Source organism: Solanum tuberosum, unplaced genomic scaffold (genome assembly GCF_000226075.1).
Source record: "Solanum tuberosum cultivar DM 1-3 516 R44 unplaced genomic scaffold, SolTub_3.0 scf00745, whole genome shotgun sequence".
Classification (NCBI taxonomy): domain Eukaryota; kingdom Viridiplantae; phylum Streptophyta; class Magnoliopsida; order Solanales; family Solanaceae; genus Solanum; species Solanum tuberosum.
Window position 1 is genome coordinate 39,220 of NW_006239660.1, and position 18,986 is coordinate 58,205.

The following is an 18,986-nucleotide window of genomic DNA, read 5'->3' on the forward strand; positions in this document are numbered from 1 at the left end:
GGGGTGTCGATGGTTTTACTATACAGTCTTCTCTACCCAAGGTTCAAATTTCTAATGTATTTGGTTAATATTTGTGTGTTTACTTATGTATCATGTTTATGTTTCAACTATCAGATACATTACAACTTTGTTTGTGTACAATGTATCTAGTACAAATGTTAGTGTTGATACATAACTTCAATTATTTCAAATCTAAATCAGTATGAATCTTATTTATAACTATGTCAACTTTCATTATATTTTAGTACTCGATACATATATTGTCCACTGTTATATATCAGATACATAACTAAAAACACCTAATACAAAGCTAACACAGTACATATGATTATATATCAGAATTCATGTATCAAATTTGTACTAGGTGTGTTTAGTTGTGTTCAAATCTGTATCAGAATTATCCTTCTATGATGTATCTAATGTCTGTTTTTTTCCTCAATTCATCAATTTTTACCGATGCATACAGTACCCACTGTTATGTATCGAATACACAACTAAACACACCTAATACAAAGCTGACACACTACACATGATTATGTATCGAAATTCATGTATCAATTTTGTATTAAGTGTCTTTAGATGTGTTTAGTCATGTATCAAAATTACCTTTTACGATGTATCTGATATCTAGTTTTTTCTTCAATTCATCAATTTCTAATTCAGTTGCAATTTTTGATTTCATACGCGCAAACTAAATATTTTCTCCAATAACGATTCCATCGCTTTTGTATCGTTCATACCTTACTTTAGATTTCCAGACTTCTGAATGTCTCAGCAAAGTCAATATATTCATGATGTATCTTCTCCAAATTTGTTAATTTTTTTAATCAAAGTTGAAAGGATGTAGGACGATCTGCTTGAACAATTTTCGAATTTTAATTGTTGAAGTTATTACACGTTGAGAGGGGTTAAATAGTGGTGATTAAAACGTGATTGCGTGTTATATGGGATTGTAAATTGATTTTTTCTTTTTTCTTAGCGTAACATACAAAAGACTTATGTATCGGTCGTTATGCATCCAGACGTTCTAGGATGTATTCGAAATTCTTAAATTTCTTTTTAAGAGATTTTTGTAATTTTTAAAAAAAGTAGGGATATAATGTAATTAACTCAAAACACTATGAGATTTATGTAAAATATAACCTTTTTTTTCTCTCTTTTTTCCTTTTCCTTTTAAACTTTAGTGTTTTGAGAATAAAGTTATAATAACGGCCCACATAAGATTTTTTGTTCTTAAAAAGATATCCATCTAATCTTTCATCATATGCATGTATTGTGTACTAATCATATATTTTTAACCACTAATAATTCATGAATCATTGAAATCTATTGTCTTGCACTATATGAGCTTATGTTTTTTGTACTAATCATATAAAAAGAAATTACATAATTAAATAAAATCGATTTACTATATATAACTCTTTATATCAATCTTGATGAAGTAAGTTTTTTTTTTATAAAAAATATGGAATTATAATTTATATAACTACAATATAAAACTTCATTAATAGTATTTTTTTTAAAAAAAAAAAACAACAACAACAACCATATATATAACAAATTCATAATCAAATGATAGAACTATACAAAAAAAAAAAAAAAAACTTTCACATATAGCAAACATAAAAATCATATTTGTATGGTATAGCTATAGTTTGCATAATTGCGGCTCCATAACAAATTTTATGTTTGATATGAAGCTTTTGATTTGTATAATTCGCTACAAACATCCAATTTTATACAAATTGTTCAGTTTTGTATAAATTCATTTATACATTGTAATTTGTATGATAAAATCTGTATTTGTATAATTATAAGTGTTTAGGAAAAAAATATATGTATATGTATTTGTATATACACTTTTCTCTCGCTTTATACAAACACAAACGCATTTTATACATTTTATACCGAAATGTATAAAATGACTAATTGTATATTGAAAATGGCTAATTGTATACCAAATCAGATGACAAAAAAAGGGGATGTTTGTTGCAAATTACAATTAAAATAAACTATGACTATAACATTTAATTTGAATTAATAATTTGTTATTTCATACAATTTTGCCTAAAAAAAAAAAGAGAGGGTGCTTCTTAGCCCATCACACTCTGGACGGACCCAGTTCATTTTGGGCTTGGTTAAGTGGGCTACTAATTAAAGGTAACTGGAATGGGCCAACAACAATAAAAATAGGAGAAACTACATAATTAGACATACTCCACTATCATATATATTATTATTACATATACTTTTAAAATATTACATATTATACCACTAATTAAGAGTTTTCTACCATCTATTAAAAAAAATACACTTAGATACATGTATTTTGCTATCAGATATACTAAAATAGGGAGAGAGGCGAATGAGATTGGGAGGAAGGTGAGTGAGATAGTCATGCATCCCATGTACATGCGAATCACACTAAATATGCAGTAGATATATGTATATGTATGTTTCTGGTGTGATTCACATATATCTAGAATACCAGATATATATGAGAGTGGTGAGCGAGAGAGAAGAGAGATGGGGGAGATTTGTTATGTATCTCAGATACATACGAATCCACTTAGATACAATGTATCTATAACAAATTACACCTATTTTTGACCCAATGTATCCCGAGATACATGTATGTGGACGCACCAAAATATGGTAGATTCATAATATTGCAAACTAGGGTGTAATTAGCTCCTAAACTAGTGGATTTATGTAAGTTTTAGGTAACAATATACCTAGTAAAATTTAAGAAAGTAGAATGTACGCAAATTGTACACAACCTTATGAGATAAAGAGGTTATTTTCGAAGAACTTTTAGCTCGAGTTCAACAAATCAAAGTAGATAAATAAAAATGGGGTGAAACATACAAATACCCAACTTTGGGGTTGCTATTTAAGTTGTTGAAATTGAAATTTATTTTTGTTTGTAAATATATTCATTTTGTAACCACTTCAGACATATAACATTGAAAATATATTCCTTTTCTCGAAAAAGGTTTGAAAATGTCTACAAAGTATTAGAAATGGTTCAAAAAAATTCACCTTCTACCTATTGGATCAAATTTGTCCTTCCTTCTATCTATTGGATAAAAAATAAACTTAACCTATTAGAAATAGTTCAAAATTTGCTCCTCATTCCACCTATTAGATCAAATTTGCCCCTCATTCCACCTATCAGGTCAAATATGTCTTTAACGTATGAGAAAATAATTCAAATTTTCCCTCATTCAACCTAAAACTATGTTTACCAAAAGTTGCTAAAATACATGTATCACAAATACATGCGGATCAAATTAGGTGTAATTCATTTAAGATACACCGAATTCAAGAGTAATTTACATGTATATAAAATACAATGACTCTTCTCCTCGTCTCTCTCCCATTATATATCTTGTACCAAAGATACATGTCTAATATAAAAAAAATACATGTTGACTCTCTCACTCCGCCTCTCTCCTCTCTCGCTCGCCTCTCCCCGTCTCTCGCTCACCTCTCCTCCTCTCTCACTAACCTTTCTCTCTGTATCTGGTACGAAAAAATACATGTATCTCAAGTATCTTTGAGACATACATTCGACTTGAAATATGAAGAAATGGTGCATCTGACTTGAAATCTTGTACTAAATTATTAATTAGTGAGACAATATGTAATTATTTCAAACTATAGAGTGAATTAATATTTATGATAGAAATATTTGCGTACTTAGATAGTTTTTCCTAAAAATATTCTAATAGTATAAATAAAAATCCTAAGTCTTTTTGAACAAAAAAAAACATTTACAATTTGATGACCTCCTTATAATCCAGTAAATAAATACTCCAATAAAATAAGAGAAAAATGAAATATTTTATTAAAGAAAGTTAAAAAAAAATAAAAAATTTACTTTCTCAATTACTCTATACCAAAAACAATACACGAAGCAACTCTTTTGTGATATTACAATTAAAGCAAAACGTAAAAATTGTTGGAGTAAAGTTTTTCAGTTTTTTTATTATTTCGAAGTTTACTCAAAAGGGTTTCCACATTTTTTCAACAGCCCAACTTTGCTCGAGCTACTGCGCCTGCTGCTTCCAACAGGTAAGGTATAACCTTCATTTCTCTGAAAATTATCATAGATTTTCATTGTTTAGCTTCAAATTTTGATTTGAGATTGTTTGAATTCAATCTAATAGAAGATATTGTAATTGATTTGCTTGGATTCGTGTTTTTTTGTTTGTTTTTAGTTTTGCTTAAGTATCTTCAAATTGATCGTCTTATGTGTGGGTTGACTTATTAAGGATTTACTGGTTGTATCAATCTCGATGATAGTTGTATTTGTATGAGAAATCTTATTACTAGAGCTATGTTGTGCTGATAACTAGAGAAATTGTTGTAGATATACTAAAATAAGATTCAAAATGTGTACTCAGCGGAGAGATTAGATTAGCACTGAAGATATGTGTGATAAGGTGGGGGTGCTCTTTGTGGTGGATAAGACGAGGGAAGCGGGAGTGAAATAGTTCAGCATAAGAGGAGATGGTGTAGGTGCCCTAGTGAGGAGGTGTGAGAGGTTGACTATGGTGGGTTTAAGGAGAGGTAGAGGTAGGAGGCCTAGGAAGTATTGGGAAGAGGTGATGAGACAGGACATGTCATAATTTCAACTTATAACAAGAGGAGATGGTGTAGGTGCCCTAGTGAGGAGGTGTGAGAGGGTGGCTATGGTGGGTTTAGGGAGAGGTAGAGGTACGCCAAGGAAGTATCAGGATTCAGGAAGAGGTTAAGACAAGACATGTCACATCTTCAGCTTACCGAGGATATGACCTTAGATAAGAGGTTGTGGATTAAGGCAAAAGGTGCATAGGTAATTGATCGTTGTCTCGCTATCCCGTGGATAGGCTTGGTGGTAGTTTGGTGCAGCATACTTGTTTCTCCGTTCATACCAGTAGTAGTAGTAGTAGTAGTATTCTCATAGTTTCTTGTCCTACGATTTTTGTGACTCGTTGTTGTTTCATGTGCTTTGGTTATCGCATTATTTAGCTATTGTTATTGTTCCTTGTTTTCCCTTTTTTTTGCTATGTCCTCTCTACTTCTGTATGTTTCTATTTCAAACTGCTTTGATGTGCGTTACTTGAGTCGATGGTCTTTCTGAAACAATCATTACCTGTATGAGGTTAGGTAAGGTCTGGTAGACTCTACCCTCCCTAGATTCCACCTATGGAATACCCTGGGTATGATGTTGTAATTGTTATTGTTTGATTCGGAATGCATGAAATGACTGCCCAATGAATATGTCAAGACCCAATCTCTTTGTTTGTTCCATGATTTATGGTTCGCAGAATCTCGAAAGAGAGGTGGCTTTAGTTAGTTAATGTGAAACTTGTTTAGTTTTTTTATGAATGTAACCTCATCAGTTTGCCTTTGATTCTAGTGGTATAAGAGTTTGGTTAGTGCTGATGCCGCAGAATTTCATATTTTCTCGTCTACCTACGTTCAATAATATTTTTGGTCTCGACTTATTAGATAGTACTACAGTTGTTTTAGGGTTGTTTCTTTCAGAAATTAATAAAGGTGAATTGTCCTTATCATTGGGAACCAGGTGTAGATTTTCAGCCTAGACATGGGTATGGTTTTGTACTTATTGTATTGCTGCATTTGCACTAGTTTCTCGGGCAGTTTTTCCTGGACTAGGAACCCTCTCTACTTCATGAAGCCCTGGAGTACTTAAGTCTTAAGAAGTAGAAATTATAGATATGAAATCTCTGCTTACATTTAAAATGTCTTCATGAAAATAGATCGTAGGTTACTTACATTCATAATGTCTCCATGAAAATAGATAGTAAGTGAATATTGAAGCATCAATATGATTACTTACGTCTTACGTTCTATCATACCCATTTGACACGGGGGTGTCAAGCCAGATGAAGAGTCCAGGCACTAGAAGTGTTGGATAATCAAGAGAAGCTAGTATTAAAGGTATTTTATCATGAGAAGATGATAGAGGATAATTGTGATTTGATAAAGCCTTGGTTGCTGCTAATTCTTAGATGTATACTCTACTGTTGTACTGCTCTTCTATATTTCGAGGGATGCCATTTCTTTTTGGTAGTCAGGGCTGAGTTGGTTAATTTTTTTTTATTTCTTTTCTAAGAAGAAATATACTCAATTGTGTGTGATGAAGTTCAATTGTGGAAAATCATAGCATTCATATCTAACACTCAGACTATTGCATTTGTAGCATGATAATGCTAGATAAAACCAACAAGATATCAGATTATTATGTCCACAGTTTGTAATGACCGAAAAAAGGCGTTCCATGATTAAATGATATCTCTTGTCTAAACCATGTTGATAGCTAAAAAAGCTATAGGGTGCTGAAAAATGTGCATTATCTGTTTTATTTACTTTTGATTGTTTAAGAGAGATTGTCAATGTTTTATTCATTGATGAAGCCCTGTAATTGAATGCTTAGTAGTACGTACTTGAGCATGCACCTGAAATTTCTATTCTTACATTATCCTTCTGGCTTATTTTCTGAATTTTACATTCCCGATGATGTGGACACTAATTTGTCTTCAATTTGCTTCCTAGGTTAGGCTAATTTATAGCTCAGCTTGTGGTAGTATCAATTTGCAATGGCAGATGGCCAAGAAAATGACAAGAATATTGAAATATGGAAAATGAAAAAGTTAATCAAAGCCCTTGAATCTGCCAGAGGAAATGGTACCAGTATGATCTCTCTTATTATTCCTCCTGGTGATCAGATATCTAGGATTACCAAGATGTTGGCGGAAGAATATGGTACTGCATCAAATATTAAGAGCAGAGTAAATCGTCAGTCTGTCCTTGGTGCAATAACGTCTGCCCAGCAGAGGCTTAAACTGTATAATAAGGTACCTCCGAATGGTTTGGTCCTTTATACTGGAACTATAATGACTGAAGATGGGAAGGAAAAGAAGGTAACCTTTGACCTTACACCTTTTAAGCCCATTAATGCGTCTCTATACCTATGTGACAACAAGTTTCACACGGGACCTCTGGGTGAGCTTTTGGAATCAGATGAGAAGTTTGGTTTCATTGTCATGGATGGTAATGGTACTCTTTTTGGGACATTAAGTGGCAACACTAGGGAAATTCTTCATAAATTCACTGTTGACCTTCCCAAGAAGCATGGAAGAGGAGGTCAATCAGCTCTGCGATTTGCTCGTCTTCGAATGGAGAAACGCCATAACTATGTGAGGAAGACAGCAGAGCTTGCTACTCAGTTCTTCATTAATCCAGCCACTAGTCAGCCAAATGTATCTGGACTAATACTTGCTGGGTCAGCTGATTTCAAGACAGAGCTGAGCCAGTCTGATATGTTTGATCCACGTCTTCAGGCAAAGATACTTAATGTGGTTGATGTGTCCTATGGTGGGGAGAATGGATTCAGTCAGGCCATTGAGCTATCTGCTGAGATTCTCTCCAATGTGAAGTTCATACAAGAGAAGCGCTTGATAGGAAAATTCTTTGAGGAAATCAGTCAAGATACTGGAAAGTATGTATTTGGTGTGGATGACACAATAAAAGCTCTGGAGATGGGAGCTGTTGAAACTCTTATTGTTTGGGAAAATCTTGATATAAACCGTTATGTGCTGAAAAATAGTGTTACCAATGAGATTGTCATTAAGCACCTAAACAAGGACCAAGAGGCTGATCAAAGCAACTTCAAGGATCCTGAAAATTCAGCTGAATTGGAGGTCCAGGACAAAATGCCGCTATTGGAGTGGTTCGCCAATGAGTACAAAACCTTTGGTTGTTCACTTGAGTTTGTCACTAACAGGTCTCAAGAGGGGTCACAGTTCTGCCGAGGATTTGGTGGCATTGGGGGAATCCTTCGTTACCAGCTTGACATGCGTTCGTTTGATGAGCCATCTGATGAAGGGGAATATTTTGAGGATTCTGATTAAGCTTATTTCCATCTCCTTAACCCAGATGATGGATAAAGAGATGCAATTTGTTGAAAGTTTTGAGGTTATCTTAGCAATGAATTTCCTGCTATCATCCTTAGTATCAATTATTGAGTCTTTGATGTTGTTAAAAATTGTTTGCTTTTCCTTTACATGTGAAACAGGTTTCTTTTCGGGACTATCTTCAATTGGAAATAGGACTTCTTATTGTTTATGAGCCTATCTACCTTACCCTTGTGAGTTTGCTACTGCTGTTATGAACTATGTCTTGTTTGTAATGGGATTTAAATTGCTAGTCAGAACCGCGACCCACCTCGCTATTTCATTTCCTCCTATAACAACATGGTTACTTGCATATTTGCATTTCTCTAAAGTTAGGTATTATGTGTTGAGGGCATTGTGCTTTGCTCAATGAGCATGGTTACTTTGTTGATTCTATCTGTTGGAAACCTTGTTAGTGCAGTTTGATTTTAGAACTAATGCATTGTTCAACTGATACTTATGCCTTGCTTGATTCTAGTGTAACGCCTGGTGTGCGAACAAAGTAGATTTGGAAGCTACGTATAAGGTGTAGGATCTCCTAATGGTGTGAGGTTTGTTACGAGTATCTTTAGGCTGATTTAGCCCAACACTAATTGATATTTTTCTTGCATGGTTATGTGGAAGGATATGTTTCCAGATTGATCATGATTGGCGGATTCAGGATTTAGAATTAGTCTATTCAGACTTAGACACAACGGATTCGGCCAAATCTGATGTGTCTACTCTAGATTGGCCATTGTTTGTGAATACAAATATGTTTGGCAAGCAGCACAAGTTGTGCTTGCAGGAGAGGATGCTTCCTTTGTTGTATTACACCCTTAATCCTCCGTTCATTTTTAGCACATTGCATGCTTCCTTGTGTTTACTCTATTAGCCTAATCATGTAGTTGTACATTACATGTAGGGGTGGCAAAATCAAACTCAATTCGTCCAACCCGTTCAAGATAACCTACCCATTCATTACCTCAATTCATTTCAATTCAAGCCATTTCAACTCGTTAAAAATTGAGTTGATATGTAACCTGAATTGGCTCATGAGAAATCTTGTCAAAATATTTTAAAAAAACTTTTTTTTTTCAATGGAATATGTTATATATAGTCATAATAAAGAAAAACAAAATTTATTAGGTACTAAAATAGTTTAAAAGAACAAATAAAACAAATAAGTTTAGTAAAAATTGGGTTGGGTTGGGTCGGGTCTTGACCCGTTATATAATCCATTACCTAATCTGTTTTGACCTTAAGCAAATATGGGTTGGGTAGGGTTTTGACCCGATTGTTGTCTTAACCCTTTATGACCCTCCCAATTTTGATCCAACCCGTTCAATTGCCACCCCTAATTACAAGTTTCCTTGTGTTTACCCTTATCAGGCTAATCATGCAGTTGTACATTGCATGTTCCTAATTCTTTCATAGGCAAAAGGATCTTAAAAAACCTTTGTTCACAAGAGTACTTGTTAGAGACGGGGTCAAAATTTGAAGTTTATGAGTTTGAGATTCTAGTCCTTTTAAGTTATTGAGTTCTACATCAAAAATTTGTATATATTCAACTGATTTGTTTGCGACATGTACTTCATTTGAACCAAAACTATTGCGTTTAGCCAAACCACCCTAGCTTCGCCATTTGACCCCACCTCTCCCCCATTCATCGCCAAAAACCTTTTTCTTTACTTTTTTAAATACATGCAATACTTGATTTTGATATGTTATACTTGAACAAAGGGTCTATCTTCACAAGAGAGGGGTAAGACCGTGTACACATAACTTCCTTCCTATACCTTACTTGTGATGAGATTACACTGGATATGCCGTTACTCTTTTAAATGCAATACTTGAGTTTGATATGTTTGTTTCAGTTGAATCGAGGGCCTGTCGAAAACCTCTCTATCTTCACAGGGTAAGGAGTAAAGTTGCATACACACTATCCTTTCTAGACTCCACTCGTAAAATTACATTGAGTATATCGTTGTTACTCTTTTAAAATGCAATATTGACAGACTACAGTAGAAAGCAGGTGGTCGGATTGCACTTGTTTTGAACAAATAGATGATGAGTGATGGTGATGTAACAGCAAAAACAATTGAATGAAAAAAAAAATACTTTGATCATTTGTTGTTTGTCAGTTTATAATAGTGACCTCATTTCAGTATATACTTCAGTATTCTCTTACATGCATGTGCTAAGATTGTATACAAACTATTCATCATCATAAAAGCAATGCTGTCATAATTCCATTTTTTCGTCATGAAATGGTCAAATAACTTTTTTATGTTTTTTTCCTTTACAATACAACACTGTTTTGAGGAGTTCTTGCATCTTGTTCTTTTTTGCTAATAATTCTTTTACTGTTTATTCTTTTATAAACACATGGGGTAGGATTCAGAGGTTCAAAGATTATAGACAAATTAGGTCAATATCACGATCAGGTAGAATATCTGGTAAATTTATAGGACACACATCGTAAAAGTCTCTCACTACTGATATTGGCATCGACTCATATAATAGGAGTCCACGAATTAAGTGCTCGTTTGACCATGGATAAGTTTTACCTTTTTTTCGTTTTTGGAATTTCATTTATGGAAAATTGTTTGGACGTAGAATTGTTGTGGAGTAATAATTTTTTTACTGTTTATCCTTTTATAAACACATGATGTAGGATTCAGAGGTTCAAAGATTATAGACAAATTAGGTCAATATCACGATCAGGTGGAATACCTGGTAAATTTGTAGGTAACACATCGTAAAAGTCTCTCACTACTGGTTATTGGCATCGACACATATAATAGGAGTCTACGAATTAAGTGCTCGTTTGACCATGGATAAGTTTTACCTTTTTTTTCGTTTTTGGTATTTCATTTATGGAAGACTGTTTGGACGTAGAATTGTAGTGGAGTAAGAATTTTTTTTACTGTTTATCCTTTTATAAACACATGGGGTAGGATTTAGAGGTTCAAAGATTATAGACAAATTAGGTCAATATCACGATCAGGTGGAATACATGATAAATTTGTAGGTAACACATCATAAAAGTTTCTCACTACTAATTATTGGCATCGACTCATATAATAGGAGTCTACGAATTAAGTGCTCGTTTGACCATGGATAAGTTTTACCTTTTTTTTTGTTTTTGGAATTTCATTTATGGAAAACTGTTTGGACGTAGTATTGTAGTGGAGTAATAATTTTTTTTACTGTTTATCCTTTTATAAACACATGATGTAGGATTCAGAGGTTCAAAGATTATAGACAAATTAGGTCAATATCACGATCAGGTGAAATACCTGGTAAATTTGTAGGTAACACATCATAAAAGTCTCTCACTATTGGTTATTGGCATTGACTCATATAATAGGAGTCTACGAATTAAGTGTTCATTTGACCATGAATTAGTTTTACCTTTTTTTTGTTTTTGGAATTTTATTTATGGAAAACTGTTTGGACGTAGAATTGTAGTGGAGTACTAATTTTTGGAATTCAATATGTTGTGGGATGTATTTTGGGTGCCTTTTTGTATGGAAATTACACGTGTTTGCCCCTTATATTATGTTTAAGTATACTTTTCATCCTCAAAGTTAAGCTTAGTTATGATATTAGTCCCATCATTTTTCTCATTGAGTAAATTCAACCTCCAATCTATATTAACTTGTGCAAACATAGTTCCTCCAATGGGGAAGGGAGCAAGAATGAGAATAGTGAAAATTGAACTCATACTTATTGTATTGGAAACTCTCATTAGTATTAGTAGATCATACATTGATGTCCTCCGAGGACGTGATTATAGATAAAAAGGTATAGAAATCACGAAGTAGTATAAAAGGGCAGTAGATAGTTGTGTGGTAGTTGGGAGCACCGTCTTTGTGTTACTAGCTTTATTCATGTATATTCTTTTGTTATTTGTTATCTTTGGTTGTTTATTGTGTTTTGGATATCACACTATTTTACTATTTCACTTTTATTATTGTTCCTAGTATGTTAAGTATGTATTACTATCATGTTTTCTTCAGTACTGTCATATTCCATTCTTTAATACTTCTCCTGTCTTTAATTACTTGTCAACTTTTGAATTGACAAACTTATTAAGAAAACAATGATGACATAGTAAGTTTATCATTTTAATCATATTAATTATGAAGTGGATGAATTAAAAGTCAAAGATTTTCAAGACTTTTTTAAAATTAATTAATTGAGGATATAGTACGTAAAATTTTTTTGTCCTTTTTTGATTTGTCTAAATGGACAATAAAAAGGGACAAATAAAAAAAAATTGAACAAATAATTAGAGACAGAGGAAGTACTAGTAATTATTTTGATTGTTACACTTGGGTCGAGGACTTTGGAAAATAACATCTCTATCTCCACGAAATCCGAGGTGATGGAATAGGAAACCTAAATTAGTACGGCACAAAATACATGCAAGACAATTGATTGGTGATCCATATGTCTTTTCTTGGGAAAGAAACTTTTTGACTTTTATTAATTCATGTTTTGACAGGGAAGAGAAGTAAGAGATTCATACTTCAAACTAAAATTTCCATTCTCAATTATTTAATGAAGTTTATACACTATCGAAATATGTAAAAGATATTTATAGAAATACATAATTCTTTTTGAAAAATAACAAAATCTCTTCAAATGACTTTAATTAATTTTTTAAAGACAATTATTTTTAATAGTTTGAAATTGAAGAAATTCGATAATTAATTCACGAAAGGTCAAATTGAGTGTAAACTGATAACTTTCAATGAGAAGTTAGATTAGTAATTAATCTTCAAAAAAAAAATAGAACACGTGTTATGACTGTGATAACTTCATAGTCTATGCTTTCATAATACTTAATTTACCTGCACCTTAGTTAATTTTACGAGATACTTACTATTTCTTATCAACACAAATACACAATAACTATATTTATCAAAACATAAATATATTAAAAGAAATTATTTAAAAAATTTGTCCATACAAAAAAGTGAATCTGAAATCTTGTAATTCTCAATTCACCTCATGATTGATCATGTTACTTGTACACAAATTTCAGCATCTCCCTTTGAATCTCATGCAAGATTCATGCCTAACTCTTAATTAAAGTCAAAGAATATGGTCCAAAAATAAATAAATAGTGGGCACATAGTTGAACAAGACATTATATTGTGTGAGCTACTAAATGGTGAATGAGTGGATGGTCCTAATTAATAAAACACCTATAAATTATAATCCTTGTTATCCAGGCTGTATGTATATGCATATAGAAAACTACTTCTAACTAATGTTTATAGAGACAATATTCTCATTCACACCACATGATCTTCTAACTACCCTTTTTAAAAATCATAAAGATGTTTTTGACACAAATTCTTATCAATGAACACATGTTTTTTTTTTTTTTTTTTAATAATATACTCTTTCCGTTTCAAATTATATATTTATTTTTTCTTATACGCTACTTAAGAATATTAATTAGTAAAAATTAGGCAAATGACATAGTATAAGAAAGAAATTACTTCCTCTCCCTACTCTTTCATTAATTACCAAAAATCCCTTTTTTAGTGTTTTTCGGATACATAATATAGCAGTGTGGATACTTTAATTAATAACGGGCGGATACTTAAACTAATAAAGTATCCGGTTAAGTTGAATTGGGGGAAAATAAGGGATTTTTGTATTTTAATGAAAGAGTAGGGAAATATTGAGAATAGGTAAAGAAGTGTTGTGTATTTAAGTAATTTTTCCTATTAATTATGATGATTCTTTTTATTACTTTAACATAATTTGTATCTAAATTATAATTTCTCTTCATTAAATATTTACTCGATTTATGGGTCATTTTCATTAATGAGTATGCAATTGCTAAAGTCACCTTGCCAAGAAATGAGTAGAAATCTAAATAGACGCCTACAAATAAATTAGACATAATACATAAATATACCCTTTAATTTGACTTCAGCTGATATTTATACCCTTCAATTTTGGATGTGCACAAATAAACACTTGAACTTGTATAAAATTGAACAAATAAATACATATGATCTATGTGATATAATACACGTAAGACGCCACATAGGACACAAAATTGACATGTAGGACATCTAGCAGGATGCATGTTTAACTGTCTACTTGTGCACACCCAAAATTAGAAGACATAATTACTAGTTGAGACCAAATTAAAAGACATATTTATGTATTATGCCAATAAATTAAATTAACAACTTCAAGAAGTAATAGTGCCTCATAATTAAGAACTTTGTAGTTTTCAAGAAAAATTATACTACCAAAAGAAAAATGAGGAAAAATTAATTAATTTTATCTTAAACTTTAAAATCGATAAAATAATTAAATTAAAATAAATCTTTTTTTTCAGAAAAAAGTGTCAGATAATTTTAAATAGAGGGAGCATCTACATTGTCTACCTATTGTGCTTCATTTAATGTTGCCAAACATCGTCTTAAACCCATGAAAAAGGCAGAATGACAGTGTTTGTTGGTATGCCAAATTCAAAAGGAAGGTACTTTTAATCATGGTAAGGTACAATAACATTATATCAAAAATAATTTTTAGCAATAATTAATTAATAGTGATAGTTTAATGGTCTATCAATGTCCTTAAAGTCTGCAACGATATTCGATCCATTGATAATTAACTAATGACGAAAAAGATTTTAACACATTTTATTAATGTACATATTTATTACCACTAAAACTATGTTTTTTTATAATATGATATTATGCAAGGACATCACTCTAATGAAAATGTAGGCATTATTTTTGGTCCTGTGGCACCGCTCTGCTCTTGGAAATTGAGAGCCACTTGGAATGCGGAGATTAGTGATACTGTTACGTATTATATTGAAACAGAGTGGATAAAATGAAAATTAGTATTCGGTGTTTTGTGTAATAAAAATGTGTCATCAAACTTTAAAGGGAAATGATATAAAAGGTTGATCAGATCATCTATGTTACGTTGTATGGAGCGAAGTATTGATCAACTAATCAAGAACTCGCATGTTCAGAAGATGAGGGTAACGAAAATAAGAACATTAAGATGAATACATGAACATAGTAAGAGAGATATGATCAGGAACGAAGTTATTCAAGACAAGGTGTGAGTGACCTCCATAGTGAACAAGATAGGAGAGGCGAAACTGAAATGATTCAAACATATAATGAGAAGATGCAGATATACTCTAGTGAAGAGGTATGAGAGGTTAACTATAATGGATATAAAGAGAGATAGAAGTAGACCCTAGAAGTCTCGAAGATAGATGATTAGACAAGACATGACATAACTGTAGTTTGCTGAACACATGACCCTAAATAAGTAGATATGAAGATCGAAAAATAGTACAAAATGTTAGCAAGTAGTGGAGCGTTGTCTAGTTGCGTTATCAACGTTGTTATTATTACCCTCCTACCATAATATACATAAATATTACAATTTTCCTAGTTAACACTACCCTCCTTTTTGTTGCTCCTCAATCTCCTTGTTTCCTAGTGAAGATAAAGGAGAAGAAGGGGCAGAAAAAGAAGATGCAGCAGAAGAATAACAAGTAACTGAATCACAATTAGAAGGTGAAAATCCAATAAGCAAATCAACAAAAGCACCAATAATAAAACCATGATTAATTTTCCCATTCATCTTCAAATACCATCCTAATAATTCTTGTAAAGATTCCCAATCTTTAATCTCATGTGTATCCACCATTTCCTCCATTGATTTCTTAAAATCCACATATGGATCCTCTGATTCCAATGCCAATGCCACACTTTCCTTAAATGGCAATTCTTCATCATCATCTTCTTGAATTTCTTTTAATTTCTCCTGATTCTGATTCTGATTCTGATTACGATCTTCTAAGATTAATGAGCTAGTACAATTTGGCTCAAAAAACAGTCTTTCGGAGCGAACCCCTTTAATGATTAACTCCATTAATGGTTCCCCTGTTTCTTCAGACTCTGTTGAAAAACTTGCTGATTCTGAGGAATTTGTGAACCAAGATTCTGGTGTTGTTTCAATTTCAACAACTCCATGATGATGATCAGTGTTTGAAGGGTCTAAAAAGATTGAATTTATAGTCTTGAAAATGTTGTTATTGTTGTTTGCTCTGAAAGATTGAGTCTTGGAATGAGTACAAGAAGGCCATTGCCATGAACCAAGATTCATTTTCTTGCCCATAAAAAAATGGTATTTTTTCAAGAATCTAACTTTTTAGGATTTCAATAAGTTGTGATTTTTTCAAGAATCCAACTTTTTGGGATGCAAAAAATTTGTGATTTTTTTTTTCAAGAATTCCAACTTTTTGGGGTTGTTTGTTAATGGTATTTGGGATAAAAAAAAAAAAGTTGTAATTTTTTTTTTCAAGAATCCAACTTTTTGGGGTAGTTTCTAATGGTTTTTGGGATACAAAGAATATTTTTGGGTAGTTTGTAAATTCTAGTGATTTCAAAAAGTTTGTGACTTTTTTTTGGTTGGTATTAATGGTGATAATAAAAAGGAATAGGGAGATATAAAGAGAGAGAGGTGAGAGGAAGGTGGAGAGGAAATGGGAGAGTGGTGGGTAGGTTTATTTCATGTGTGTTATTTAATTGTATTTATGTTTTTTTTTTAAAATAAGAATTTAATGGATTTAATAAATGCACTATCACGAAGAAATGAACATAGCAATAATGCAATTGATTGGAACTGAAAATTATATAACCAAAAAAAAATTCAAAATAATATTTTTTCCGATTTTTGAATAAGTGATGTTTTTAGTTTGGAAGCATTTCTTAAGAAATTACTCATTTCGAGAAATTGAAAAGTGCCTTTATTAACAATATCTTGAAAAGGATGTTTTAAAAGAGGAAAGAGAGTAGGTCCAAGAAAAACTGAGAGTATGATCAGACAAGACATGACTTATCGTAACTTACTAAGTACATTATTCTAGATAGAAAAATTCGCATGTCGAGTATTAAGATAGCATTACTACTTTTTTTTTTTATGAAGAAGCAGGGAGCCAGCCTCCTTTTCTTCAATTGTTACTCTTTATTCCGTCAATTATCGTATTTATCTTACTATTATGTTGTCGTTATTTTCTCTTTTAATCTTATCATGTTTAATTATTTATTTTTTTAATTAAGAATTTACCAAAAATAACTTTGTTGTTCCTTAAAAATAAGGTATATCCTACCTTTTCAGACTTTATTTATTAAATTAAGTGGATATATTATTATTACTCATATTCTTTTTAAGAGGTGTGCATAAGAGAAATGTTGCAATTACTACTTTTTTTAATCATCAAGTCTGCTTAGCTAACAAAATGCAGCCACATAATAATTAATGTCTTAATCTAATCATTGACAAGTTCTTATAATAATGTTAGCTACAGAATTTCATGATAAGATATGTTCCTTCAAGCTACATCATATATGTAATAAAATAATAATACAAATAGATTTTTAATATCTATTTTTCTAATTTAAATTTGGTCGTTTGTACTTTCTAAGAACCAACATTGCTTAATTCATTTGTCTTTATCAAACATTTAGGGTCATTTTACTTTTGTCATGCATAATCTAGATTTGTTTCTCTAATACACTTTCTTGTACTAGAGGCTATCAACTTAATTTTATTTTTGGAATTTTCAAAAAATTCATGATCGCTATTTTTTTAGTGTGTATTGATATATCATTTTCATACATATCTCACAAATCATATAGGAGATGTAAGCTGTTCTAGGCAAAATTGGTGTGACAAACTTAACTGAAAAGACATTCATAGAGGAATCGATCTATAATCTCTTTTGTTATGAAATACAACCTACTGCACCGATTCATGTCACCCGCTTAGGGATAAAAGCCATCAATTTAGTTACTACTAAATATAGTAATTTTCTAAGATGAAAAGTAACATATTGGATTGCTAGAAGCTATAAATTTGGCTCTTTATTTTGTTTTATAGGTTGTTTTAATACATCTATATGCTAAAATGAGTTTAAGCTCTGCCCATTGTTTATGTGAACTTTAAATTATATTCATTATACAATTAACGTGATAAATTCATTAATAACATGATTTCTCACCCATTATCAGATTGATAAAAACAATTTCATTAGAAAAAAAAAATTCAAAATAGGTACTTCTATGATTGATATTATGTCGATGAGGCTCACCTAGCTAGGTTAAGGTAGGAAAGGAACTTATGATGATAGGCAGACATCATGTGAGTTCTTTATAATTGATATAATACATAGATAGAAAACTTTGAATCTGAATCGGCAACTAAACACTTTAACTTTGAGTATACACATCTAGATACCTCAACTCGTCTCTATTAAAACAATTGATCAACACTTTAACTTATAAAATGGTCATCTAGACATGACCTCTAAAGTTTATGTGATGTAACATCAGAATTCAGGGGCGGATCCAGCATACATTCAGGGGGTTCACCGGTGAACCCCTTCGGCGGAAAATATTACTAATTATACATTGTTAAATTTTTTTATGTATATATAGTAGATGTCGAACCCCCTTTGATTAGTTCATGTGTTTACTTCTTCAGATTTTAAACCCCTTATTAAAAATTCCAACTCCGCCACTACATCAGATATCCACAAGACACAGTAAAAATGAAATAGAGTTTTTAATTTTCAATTTACATCAAGATAAGATATCTAAATCATGTACGTTCTCAAAACTGAAGTACTTATTTATCAACTAAAGTCACAACACAAATTCTAATACATCAACATAATTAAAGAATTCAGAAATTCAGAGAAAGGGACATCAAATGTTGATATTCAAAATTATATAGGATAGTTATAATAGTATAATTTGCTTCTACTTTTTACCTTTCCATTTATTTGCAATGAATTTACTTTTATTTGTCTGCAATGCCATAATTCACCGCCGCTACTAATTTATGTTGCAGTTTTTTCTCTTTTTTCAAAAATATAAAGTAGTCAACATGTAGTACAACCAATTAAATAACTACGATACTTCAAATAATGAAGTGACACTTCAAAGTTTAAATTTCCGTAAATTTAGA

At 31.7% G+C, this 18,986-nt stretch overlaps 2 protein-coding genes across 5 annotated transcripts; one reads left to right on the top strand and one right to left on the bottom strand.

Annotated features, from left to right (window-relative positions):
- The first annotated feature begins 3,962 nt into the window (after positions 1-3,962).
- LOC102596756 (eukaryotic peptide chain release factor subunit 1-3-like) lies at positions 3,963-8,223 on the top strand. 4 transcript variants are annotated; one of them, XM_015305329.1, is made up of 2 exons: positions 3,963-4,082; positions 6,568-8,223. In XM_015305329.1, exon 2 carries the CDS (start codon positions 6,612-6,614, stop codon positions 7,923-7,925), a length of 1,314 nt encoding a protein of 437 aa, XP_015160815.1. In that variant the 5' UTR covers positions 3,963-4,082; positions 6,568-6,611; the 3' UTR covers positions 7,926-8,223. The 4 variants fall into 4 exon arrangements, with proteins under 4 accessions (XP_015160815.1, XP_006367238.1, XP_015160813.1 ...); XM_006367176.2 differs by having other exon boundaries at positions 6,573-8,223; XM_015305327.1 differs by having other exon boundaries at positions 3,963-4,077.
- Positions 8,224-15,410: 7,187 nt separating this feature from the next.
- On the bottom strand, positions 15,411-16,121 carry LOC107058994 (transcription repressor OFP13). Its single transcript, XM_015305323.1, has one exon. It carries the CDS (start codon positions 16,119-16,121, stop codon positions 15,411-15,413), a length of 711 nt encoding a protein of 236 aa, XP_015160809.1.
- Positions 16,122-18,986: the final 2,865 nt, after the last annotated feature.

Coding starts and splice junctions, on each gene's coding strand:
- LOC102596756 (XM_015305329.1), top strand. CDS start 6,612: ATGGCAGATGGCCAAGAAAATGACAAGAATATTGAAATATGGAAAATG.
- LOC107058994 (XM_015305323.1), bottom strand. CDS start 16,121: ATGAATCTTGGTTCATGGCAATGGCCTTCTTGTACTCATTCCAAGACT.